The sequence below is a fragment of the Miniopterus schreibersii genome (assembly GCF_964146895.1).
Source record: "Miniopterus schreibersii genome assembly, chromosome: 8".
Lineage (NCBI taxonomy): Eukaryota > Metazoa > Chordata > Mammalia > Chiroptera > Miniopteridae > Miniopterus > Miniopterus schreibersii.
The window spans coordinates 18,544,999-18,556,842 of record NC_138109.1 but is presented as its reverse complement, the minus strand read 5'-3'; the positions used below and the strand labels follow the sequence as shown (position 1 = coordinate 18,556,842).

Genomic DNA, 11,844 nt, shown 5'->3' with positions numbered 1-11,844 from the left:
CCTTTAAGTTGGTTACTAGTATATCCCTCATTTTAAGTATGAGAAAACCAGCACAGAAAGATTAAGTACTTACCCAATGTTACACCAGTAGCAATTAAATTCATTGATGTGAGAACAAACAGGAAATTAAACTTGGCCAGAAGGTAGAGACTGAGGTTGCTGCTGGCTCCCGGTCTCCTCGGGCCATCCCTGCCTCCTTCTGCATAACACAGCCACCCCGACCCCTACCTAGTCCACGGGGTTCGCCCGTTCAGGTGCCCACCACCTCCTCACTTGTTCCTAATTCGTGGAATGGAGAATCTGATCGGAGATTCAGCCAGTGGTGTGCTGGTAAATGTTTGGCAACCAGCCCTTTGAGGAAAAAGCAAGCCCCAATCTGTAGGGATTTACACCACCATGTAAATCCCACTGTGGCCGATTTCCAAACCCCCACTGACTATAGAATGGAAAAGAGGTGTGCGCAGCCCACTGCTAGCACAGCAGGTCCCCCAATAACGTTTCATTCAATGTCATTTCCTTACAACGTTGATGAGATGTGGTAGGAACTAAACTCTTGTTTATACGAGTCTGGTAAAATTGGTTTCATTATACGTCCTTTCGCTTAAAGTCACAGACCCATCACGACATTAGGTGAGGGCTTAACTGTACACACCACTGGTCTAGGAATCGTCACTGAGTCAGGTGGCCACCCCTGGCCAACCAGCTGTGGCTGAGATAACGTCACGTGACAAAATACGGCCATGGCCCACCCTTCACCACGTAGCAGGCTGAGGGAGGTCAATTTCAGAGAAAGAGAGGAGTCCTGTGAGGTTACTTAAAACATGTTCTTGACTACTCATCCATCTCCCCTTCTGATGCTAACGCTCTGGCTTCCTCCTGGGAAGATGTGCTTTAGACAGCGGTCTCACGCTCTGCCCCAGGCTTAAAGCACGGGCTCTAGGCCTGAGCCGATCAACTACAGACATTCTGGTCACGCGACTAGTTCAGGGATGGTACCTGACCCAGTTCAAACCAGGAAGGCCCAATTAGACTTCTGTTGGAACTTCTGGGAGAGACAGAGGCTTGGCTGCTGGGAACCTGGGGACTGTGAGGCTGGAGCTGCCAACTCCACAGGAGTCCAAGGGTAAAGTTGATTGGGAACAAAGCCAAGTGGAAAAACACGTCATTGAGCCCTGACCCCAACCTATCCCTGTAATGTCCTTGTGTAAGCCAATAAATCCTTATTTGCATTGGGCTCAGAGTGAGCTCCATGGTGACTCATGGCTGAGTCACTTCTCTCCCATAATGCCTAGTACAGGGCCCTCCTTGATCAATTTTGGGGGAATTAATTCCTGCATTTCCCTCCTAGGCAATCAGAACCTCTATAGGGCAAACATGTGAAGGGTCTTCTTGGTCCCTGCAATCACTGGAACAGCTTCCACAAATCAGGGCACTCAAGATGGGCCCCCAAAGAGGGGTGGGGTAACCGGATGCGGCTGCCCCTCTGGGAGAAGTGGCAGTGGACCCCTCATTGGTGGACCCCATACATATAAAAAATCTTCAAAACTAGACAAACCTGGGTCAAATTTATGTCCCTTAATGGCAGCATGATCCTCAGCAAAATACCTCTCTTGGTTGGCTGCCCACTTCATAGGGAGTTGAGAGGTAATCAACACCATTTCCTTCTTGCCTGAGTCTGGGGGGTGGGGGAGGGGAGAGGAGCAGTAGAAAGGTGCCCCCCAGCCCCGCCCTCACACAGAGCACGCCACACACCACCGCCACCCGGGTGCAGGTATGGTTTATTCACAACAGAGAAATACAGAGCAGAAGGTTTAGAATTCCTTTGTGTCTTGCCCCCTTTAGTGTTTTCCCCCACATTTGATTTTTTTACTCCCACCCCTTATCTTAAATATAATGCAAACTTCTTTCCTGAAGCATTGAGGGGCGCCTGCCCTCACCTCCCTGCCACCAAGATGCAGACTGAGAAGCCAAAAGACTGTTTTCTCTTTTTTAATAAGGTAACTAGTTCTAAATACGGTGGCCTGGAGGTCCCATAGAAAAAGCAAAGGGTGTTAACAGTATGTATAACAGCGTATTTACAGGGTAGTAACATGCGGACAAAAGCTACAATACTGAGTATCAGACGACGCAAGTCAAACAAAGGGGTGGGGGTGGGGGCAGAGAACGCAGTGGGAAAAGAAACCCCAGGAAACGTTAAACTGGTAAATCAATGGTGAGTTAAGGCTTAAAAAGTGTATAAAAATAACACAGTTAATATTCAAAACGGAACTCCAGATACAGAATATATAGATGAGTTTCTGTCTAGTTTTCTTTTTTTTTCCCGGGGGATGGAGTGGGGCTTCTCCGGTCTCTGTACATAGTTCCTATATACATGGACACGCATGGCTTTCAGATTGGGGTGTGTCTGTGGGGGCTGAGGGCAGGGGCTGCTCCTGGGACCCTCCTTTCTGAGGATCCCTTCCCTGCCGAAGGGCCTAGGGCCTGGGCTGGGGATCCCCCCTCCATGGCAGGGAAGACAACCCCTCCTTGGGTATTGCCCCATCTGGAGGAAATTATGGAGGGGGTCCTAGCCCCAGACCCACTCCCTCCCCATCCCCCTGCCCACAGTCTGGGATGGCGGGAGAGGTAGCCAATAGGTTTTCTGGCCAGCACCGAGGTAGACTGGGGTGGTCTTAAGGGCATCAGGGGTCCAGGTCTTACCCAGCCCACCCCCACCCCATTTCCCTGGGCCAGCACCCAGCCCAGCCCAAAGCTGCACCCTTTGGTCCTTCGGATCTCCCGGCCCCTCTTGTTTTGCCTCCTAAAGCCTAGGCAGCTCTGGCAGCTGCTGCCTCCCTCTAGTCAGTGATGCCCAGGGGGCAGCTCAAGGCTCTAGCTGGGCACCCAGCGTGAATGGCTCACTCTAGCTGCCTCCTGCCCCCTACCACCAGGGGCCCCCTTCACAGTCCAGAAACCCAGGCCTGAGCCTTCCCTCAGGACCTAAGGCCATGGCAAGAGAAGGTCCCACGCTGCCCTCTGGTTCTCTGTGTCCATCTGTCCGACTCTTTTTATCTCTCGGTCTTAGCAGCACCAACTTCTTGGCCAATAAATATCTTTTTTTTGTTATTTCCAAAACAAACTTAAAAAAAAACAACAGTGAAGCAAGTGAAGGGTGGGGGGCGGGGGGAAGAAAACCCAACAGAGAGAGGTTCAAAGTGCTCTGAGATCGTCTTTGGATGCCACCAAACAGTCCAGAATCTTGCAGTTGGCCTGGCCACCCCCAGACCTGGACCGGGCAGGGCTTCTGCAGCCCAGGCTTTCTGGAAGGTCAGGAAGGTCATGAGAGAGCTCGGCTGTTCCTGGAGGGCCCTGAAGGGAGTCGGGGCCTGGTGCTGCCTGGGTCTGTGCCAGCGGGCAGGGCGGCGCCTGGGGTCGGCTCAGATGAGGGAAATTCGCACCGGGATGCCGGGGGACTCCGTCCTCTGGGGTGAGTGATGGCTCACCAGGTGCTCCACCACTGTGTGTTTGGACATGTGCTTCATCAGGTAGGTCTCCTGTGGGCAGGGGTGAGATTCAGAACATAAAACCAACAGCTGGCAGAGGCGGCAAAAGAGGCTGAAGTTCCCTCAAATGGCCACTGGAGGGCTCCTTGGCAGTGGGCCAGCTAGTGGTGAGCAGCCACAGTTTGGGGGGGGCAGATGAGCATCCCCCATAGGTTCCAAGGATGCTGCATCACAGGCCTGGGAGCTGGTTCACTGACCAGAGTCTGAGCCACTGCGTGTTGTCTGGAGAGCCAGGAGGCACCAGGCCCGTCCCTCAGCAGTACCCACCTAGACCTGCCTAGAGGCCAGGCTAGCTGCCATTTACCAACTGGCTGTCGCGGAGTACGCTGGCTGGTGCTCCCAGTGAAGGTGGGGCAGCAGGCCTGGGTTTGAGCCTAGTTCTGCACAAGTCATCTCATCCCTCCAAGCCTCAGTTTCCTCCTCTGCAAGCAGGGATGGGGCAAGAACAACCTAAAGGGTTGCTAGGGTGATGTGGGTAAAGCTCAGCATGCAGTAAGGGTTGAGGGAACCATTCCTTCCCCAGTCTTTGCATTTCATTCCAGGTGGTGGTGGGAGACCCAGCCTCTGCACCCCCACACTCGATTCTCCCTTGGGGAGAAGAGGGGCCTGATTTGATTGGTGACTTTGGAAGCATAAACTGGGCATGCTCAGCTCGTTCCTTGCGCACCCCCCACAGGCTCTGCTAAATCTGACCTGAGGCACCCAAGAATAGGTGGGCAAGGTGACCAAAGGCTCACCTGCAGGCCCATAGGCTCTCACACTAGGCTGCAGGGTGGTGCTCTGGCTCCCACCTGCCACTCACTCCTTGGCCTCATGCCTCAATCTGCTCAGAATCCGGCAGAGGAAGCCCTCAAATGTGGTGGCCACATGCTAGCACACAACATCAGAGGGAAGCAATCAGCAAAATCCAAACTAGGAAACTATTCTTCAGTAAATACACTACAAAGGGAAAAAAAGGCAGGGGTGGGGGAGCCAATAGATAAAAAGATATACTGACCCAGTGCAATGTAGAAATCTTATTTGGATCTTGATTAACTAACAAAATTCTAAGTACACAAAAGTATGGCGTTAGTGGGACAAACGTGAATGATCCCTGGGTATTTGGTGATATTAAGGACTTACAGTGAATTATTTTATGGTATTATAAAGTAGTGTGGATATGTTTTAAAAAGAGTCTTTATGTTTAGAGACACTAAGTGAAAATTTTCAGATGAAACAATATGATGTCTGTTCTACTTCAAAAAACAGGGGTACGGGTGAAGCGGGATTGGTTGATGGTTCTGGGGGCTGATGGGAACATGAGGGCTCACTATTCTAAAATACTTCTTTTATGTATTAAAGTAGTTTAAAAATCAATCCATTAAAAATATTTTTTAAAAAAATGGTAATTGTTATTGTTCTATGGAGGCCCAGTTCAGGGTGGGACCCCAGGCTGACCCCCCTCCCTCCAGAGTTCAGAGAGATCCCCTCTCAGAACCACAGCTGTGTCCCCTCCTCTAAGAGTGGGGGTGCGGAGGAGGGTCAAGAACTGGGGGCTGGGACTGGCTGAAGGTCAGATGACTGGGCCTGGTCCCTGCAAGTCCTGTCCTTGCAGTACCTCAACTCTCCTCTGCCCTTGAACTCCAGGGAAGGATAAATACCACACACTCGGCACTCAACAAGCTGCAGCCCTGGCCGGCACCTGCCGCATACAGCTGGCCACCCTGCCTGCAATCCTGGCGCCCCCTCCAGTCACAGTGACCTTTCAAAAGCACTCCCAGATGGTCCCCTCCTGATGGCTTCCCTTTCCCCCTGGAAAAGTATCCAGACTCCCACACAGGCCACACAGGCCCAAGTGACCTAATTTTCTTTCAGTTCCTGGAACACACCAAGTCTGTTGCAGCTCAGGGGCTTGCATTCGCTGTTCCCCTGCATAGAATGTTCTCCCCTCCTCCTGCTCGCCTGGCCCGTCCTACAAGTCTCCAGCTCAGTGTTGCTTCCTCATACAGCCTACCCGGACCTGTCTCCTCCCCAGCTCCATTTTGTCCTGCCTGCCACTCTTTCAAAACACACTTTCCTTCTTAGCAATGGTCCTCAATCAGAAGCGACTCTGCCCCCCCACCCCCTGGGCATTCATCAAAGTCTGGAGGCATCTTGGGTTGTCACACTGGGGAGGGAGTTGCTAGTGGGCAGAGGCCAAGAATGTTGCTAAACACCCTACAATGCACAGGACAGCCCCCTAGCAGGGAGGTACCTGCCCAAAGGCCAACACGGTCCGAGGCTGAGAAACCCTGCTTAGAGCAATGACCACAACTTGTCATTACATCTTTATTTGTGTAGTTACTTATTTAATATGTCCCCAGCAGTAGACTCTAACCTCCCTGGCAGCCAAGAATATGTCTGTCTGGTTCATCCTGGTCCCCAAGCACTGGCACAAGCTTTCGGTAAACACTGAGTGAACAAATGTTAGCTAAGGTGGCTCAGACACCGGCTCTGCCAGCCAACAGCCCTGTGAGTTAAGAACTATCACCTCCTCCATTGACAGCTGAAGAAACTGAGGCTCAGTGATCTGTCTGGGTATACACAGGGGTCTGTTACCCAGAATATCTGATTAGCCAGAAGCACACACACAGATGACTCACCTGGACTCTCTCTTCTTGGTTCTGAAAGGCCCGTGTTTAGGGAAATTCAAACCCAGGGACAGAGGGCTGGATGCACCGACCTTTCTGGCACTGTTCAGACCTTTCCTAAGACCTGAGGGTGGCTCTGCGCAGTCACTGTGCCACCTTGTGGCCACGATGGGGGTTGCAGCTTCCCCAGAGGAAGAAGGCCCGTGTCCCTTCCCTCCCTGCCTCTGGAAAGCAGGGTGCCAAGCCCACCACCACTCCCTGGAGTGTTCCTGGGCCTGGAGTAAACCACACCTCGGAACCCTACAGGCTGCCAGGGAGCTGGGAGCTTGGTCTGGGGCAGCCTAAGAGAGAACTGGGACACAGACATCCTGGCTCCCCACTACTGTGATTTTAAGGAGTCACTTCCCATCTCTGGGCCTCAGTTTTCTTGTCTGGAAAAAGGCGAGAGTCAGTATAGATCTGCGAGGAGGAGGAAGCTGAGGAGGAAACTGAGGCCCAGGGGGAGAAAAAGGCCCCCCAGCGCCCCAGGCACTCACCGAGGTGTAGGCCCGCCCGCACATGCTGCAGCAGTAGGCCTTGGCGTGCTTGATGGCGTGAGCGGACAGGTGGATCTGCAGGGAGGCGGAGTCCGAGTAGGCCCGGTAGCAGTTGGGACACTTGTAGGGCTTGTCCTTGTTGTGCTGGCGCTGGTGAGACTGTAGGGAGCCCAGGAGGGAGTCAGGGGCCAACAGGCGTCCCCCAGCCCCACCCCCTTCTTACGCTCCCTTTTGGAGAAGGCAATTGGTGGGCAGGAGGCAGGTGGCCACTCACCTGGAGATTGGAGAGCTGAGTGAAAGCCTTTTCGCAGCCAGGATGTGGGCACTTGTAGGGTCTGTCGCCTGTGTGGATTCTGCAATGGGCAGCCCAGTCAGGTGGGGTCCCTGACAGGTACCCCTAGGCCAGCTCCACCCCCCACGCCCTCACTGGCCTGAACACACCTCTGGACCCCAAGCCTCCCAGGCTCCACTACCCAAACTCTCCCCAGAGTAAGCCCCAGGTAAGAGCTGGGGTAGCCACAGGCCACCCCTTTCCTTTCTCTGACCTCCCACTGCCAGTCTGTGACTAAAGCCTCCCTGCTCCCCAAGGTCCCTGCTGAACCCAACCCCACCCACTCAGATCTGCCCCTGACCTCCAGCTAATTGTGGAGGGCTTGCTTTCACTGCATCTGCCCTCTAAAAACCCCACCTGCAGACCACCCATTGAAAAGAGCACAGACACAGCTTTGCCAAGACCTTCCCTGCCCACCTGCCTCTTCCCTCAGAAAAAGGAGGCATCTCCCTGTGACTGGGCCCCAATTTCTATTTCCAGACCCCTCCCCATGTCAGGCCCATGTCCATGATGGTTATACGGTCAACCCAACTACTGAGAGAATGCAGGACAGGGTGGCCCTGAAGCATGGCCCCTCTGTATCATTCCTGTGAGTCCCTTCTGTACCCCCATTCCCGGTTCTCATCCTGGCTCCACCACTACCTAGCTGGGTGACCTTGGGCAAACCAGAGCCTTGGTTTCCTCATCTGAAAAATGGGAATAAAATACAGACCCTCCTTCACTGGGCCTTATGAAGACAGATTAGATAATACATGTAAGGGGCTTAGCCAAGTACTGGCATAAAATGAGCACTCAATAAACACCTGTAGTATTTATTCATTCATTTAACAGTTACTACATCAGACTTGAGAAAACAAGTGACACCTCCCCCTGTCACATTCATCATTACACACATACCAAACATCACAGCCAGGGGGAGAAAAGGGGGCAAAAACACTCTGCAGTCTGAACAAACCAGCCAACCCAGAGTCCTCAGTCCAGCAGGAGTTCCCCCCAAAGTAGAACTGGGAGCCCTCTCTGCACCTGCCTCCCTAACAAAACAGTTCTCCCTGACTGCATCGCGGTGCCTACAGATCTGTGATCTGACAACATGCTGACTGCAGGAGACCACTGCTGTTTTCCTACCACTGACAGACTCACTACAAAGTTCTGCTTATTCTCTTTAAATGCACCGTGGTACTTATTGTTTACTGAGCCGGACCTCAAGTCTGGACCTCGCAACACTTTGCAAATCGCCTGCTCTTCCTTCCTGTGCCTGCCTTCCTTCCTTCCTCTTTTTAAATCTATCTTTATTGATTTCAGAGAGAGGAAAGGAGAGGGAGAGAGAGAGACAGAAACATCAATGATGAGAGAGTCACTGATCAAGCCCGCAACCCAGGCATGTGCCCTGACCGGGAATCGAACCCCGATCGCCTGGATCCTAGGTCGATGCTCAACCGCTGAGCCACGCTCGGCCGGGCTCCTGTGCTTTTCTTACAGCTGAAGGTCCCACCAAGATGCTCCAGTGTCATCAGCACCACTAAACTACATTACCCCCAAAATGCTCCCAGGTGCATCTTTCTCAACAGCCAGGGTGAGTCTTGTTCAACCCCTTTCTAACTCCACTTCTATTTCTTGACCAAGGCTGGTTCGGTTTTGGACACGACCTCCTTTTTTCATTCCCTGCATGACCGGCAATAACACTGGGAAGGGGCGTTTGATTATATGCCCTGATTGCTGGGTTCTCGATCAAGGGGCAGAAAACAGGAATGGTAGCAAACAGGCAACCTGCAATCTCGGTGCTTCTTTACGTTTGGTTTTTTTTCAGTTGTCTGCCTAAAGGATTCTGGGGCTTGTGGGCATTTGGGAGCCCCCCGTCTTTGTCACTGGGTTAGGACACAATGGTTTAATATGTGCCTAATGACTAATTATTTGTCCCTAAATGTTGCTATGATCCTCATGTTACTTGTTTCATATTTCACCACTAAAAACTCAAACCACTCAAAAAAAAAAAAATTATACCCTCAGGAATGGAGAGCAATTCCCAGGTCAAGGAACATTCTGACGAAATACCCTCCTTTAGGGCCTGTTAATTTCTTGTTGCTTTTGTTGCAATCTTAAGTAATATCTTAAAACAAATGTCTACTTCTGAAAAAACTCGAATTCTTAATAACCATCACTGCTTGCTACTGTGTGTATTTCCTGCCAGACTGATGCCCAAACCCTGCCCAGTCTGTCTGCCAACTCTCTGCTGTAGCCTTTCTTAAATCCAGAATAATAAAATGACCAAGGTGTCCTTTACACCCAAAGGCTCTTGCAGTTTTCTGATGGCCACTGGGTGACACCAAAGATTTCCTCCTTCGTTTTATAAAAAGAGGGGTGATCTAAATAAATGGGTATTTTTTAAATTCTCCATATATATATTTTTTAAATATGTTTTTTATTGATTTCAGAGAGAGAAAGGGAGAGGGAGAGAGAGAGAGAAACATCAATGATAAAAGAGAATCATTGATCAGCTGCCTCCTGCACGCCCCTTACTGAGGATTGAGTCCGCAACCCGGGCATGTGCCCTGACTGGGAATCAAACTGTGACCTCCAGTTTCAAGGGTCAATGCTCAACCGCTGAGCCACACCAGCTGGGTGAATTCTCCATAAACACTAGGGTGAGAGCAGTCCTGTGAAGTTCTTAGCACTAGAAAGTTGGCGAAGCAAAAGAAGAGAAGCTCAAGCTCCCTTAGTTAATTTTATGAATATCTGTAATTATATATAATTTATATAAATATAATATATAGTAATATCATATATAAGAGTCATAGATAACATGTAATCATATATAATATAATTATGCATAAACATATAATCATATATAATATAAATATATTCGCCATATAATTATATATAATATAAATATATTTATATATTTGTGTATTTTTTAAGATGGAGGAAAAAAACCCAACAACTTTTCATGTACAGAGACTCGAACAGTATGCAGCCACAGAGAGATGTCTTAAAAAGATTATTTTTAGCTTTAACTACACTTATCAATTAGTGCCGATCATATAACACGTGCTTTAGGAGGTAAATTAAAAGACCCTGAAGATGGGTCAATGCCCTTGCTGCCTGTGTTTTTAATCTGAAAAAACTGACCGTGCATTCATTATACCTAAACAGAGAACTCCATTCTCCTCCGTTCTGATACAGTTCACTATTATAATAAACCAGAGCCATTCAGTCTTATCCGCAGATCTGATTTCCCCCTCACACTTGCCCAAAGACCTCTGCTTCAAGCTGCAGGTCAGAAACTGAGTCTGAAAGACACATCAGGCGATGAGGGCCGCAGTAGAGGACCCAGCCACATGCACTTGGCCCTTTATACTTCAGGGAACGGACAAATGGGCACTGGCATCCAAGCTGCCACCATCACCATGACCATGACCAGACACTGCCCGAGGCCAAGGCAGGGTCCACAAGTCTTTAGTCCAGAAGCAAACAACTCTGCAAAGTGGACTAACCACCCAAGATCAGCAGAACAGGAATTATGGCCTAGCATTGGATGGCAAAGATTTCATTCTAGTTAATGTTATTTTCTAAAACGCATGTGAGAAAACCCATTTTTTATTTGATTTATCTCTAATCCTCAATTTAGGAGGCTATAACTGTACAAACCAGAATAAAATATCCCGTAAAGGGTGCCTTCCTCCTCCAGCTAACCCTTCAGAATTCTGGAGGGGAAACACTATAAAAATTTAACATAGATTAAAAACTAATGAATGATTAGGGAAACTGAAAAATAACAGTTCTATTGGAAACCACACAGGTAATTGGCCTTGTCTACAACACTCAGAACAATGACTGTAAACACTCTAAGGTCCTTAACTGAGACCCTTCTCGTTCTGTGATGGTTGCCAGTTCTGTAAGTAGGTTCAGTAAGAATCTGTCTTCCTTCCTAACAGGGCATAATTGGGTAAATCAAATTTGTGACCATGACCATGCCAGAAATGTCACATTAAAGACAAATGTCACTTAATTAGGCATGACAAGCCTGATTGTAAGAAAGGAGGACTGTACTTCACGGGTGGCCTACCCAGGCCTCCAGGAAACTGGACAGGATCTGCTCCGTGCTCTGTGGACCTACAGTCCTTAAGGTTGTAGAAAAAGTCCCTCCTGCTGGCCCAGAAACGTGACAAACTTGAGATTCTCCAAAAAGATGGTACCTATTGTTACAGGTTGTAGAGGCAAACCTGACAGCGATGAAGTGGATGGTTCTAGGTGCCTGATCTTAGGTAAAAAGATAAGAAAACTTGTGCACACACACGCAGATTAAAATTATGACCAGTCTCCTGACAGAAGTTAACTCTCAAACCTTACAACCAGGGAGCTTGATTAATCAACCTTCATACATATGACCTCTATGTATGTAAAATTGGCCAAACTTTTTAAAAAATCAAAGTAATGACAAAAATAAGAAAACTGCTTAAACAAACTTATGGGGCCAAATCCATGGCAGGAGGCATGGGAACAAGAAAAGCAGACTGACTCCTTGTCCTGTGGCCACGTTTTCTGCCATGTTTCTTACTGTCCAACCTACATATCACGCCCCAAAGTCTGAGAAACAGAGCATGCTGTGCCCTTGGATAGAGCACACAGGGACAGTGAAGATAAATAATAATCGCAACAACACGAGTAAGACATAAGGTCCCTCTGTCTAGCATTCGTCCCCCAAACAGAGAAAACCTGAGTGCTTTCTGTAAGTTACAAACCCCATGGGAAAAAGTCTTCTCCCTAACTGTGCAGTGCTGATACCGACAAACACAGCAATGCTCACAGATCCCATCACCTGGGAGAAA

General features: G+C 49.5%; 1 protein-coding gene across 4 annotated transcripts in view; it reads right to left on the bottom strand.

Moving 5' to 3' along the window:
- Positions 1-1,973: 1,973 nt before the first annotated feature.
- Positions 1,974-11,844, bottom strand: part of ZNF362 (zinc finger protein 362) — a 34,965-nt gene continuing 25,094 nt past the window's right edge. For all 4 annotated transcript variants that reach the window (XM_081144531.1, XM_081144530.1, XM_081144533.1 and 1 more), the window contains 3 exons: positions 6,962-7,040; positions 6,688-6,846; positions 1,974-3,533 (listed from right to left, as the gene is read on the bottom strand). In XM_081144531.1, the coding sequence (XP_081000657.1) occupies positions 3,417-3,533; positions 6,688-6,846; positions 6,962-7,040 (355 nt within the window). In that variant the 3' untranslated portion in view covers positions 1,974-3,416. The remainder of the gene's footprint in view (positions 3,534-6,687; positions 6,847-6,961; positions 7,041-11,844) is intronic.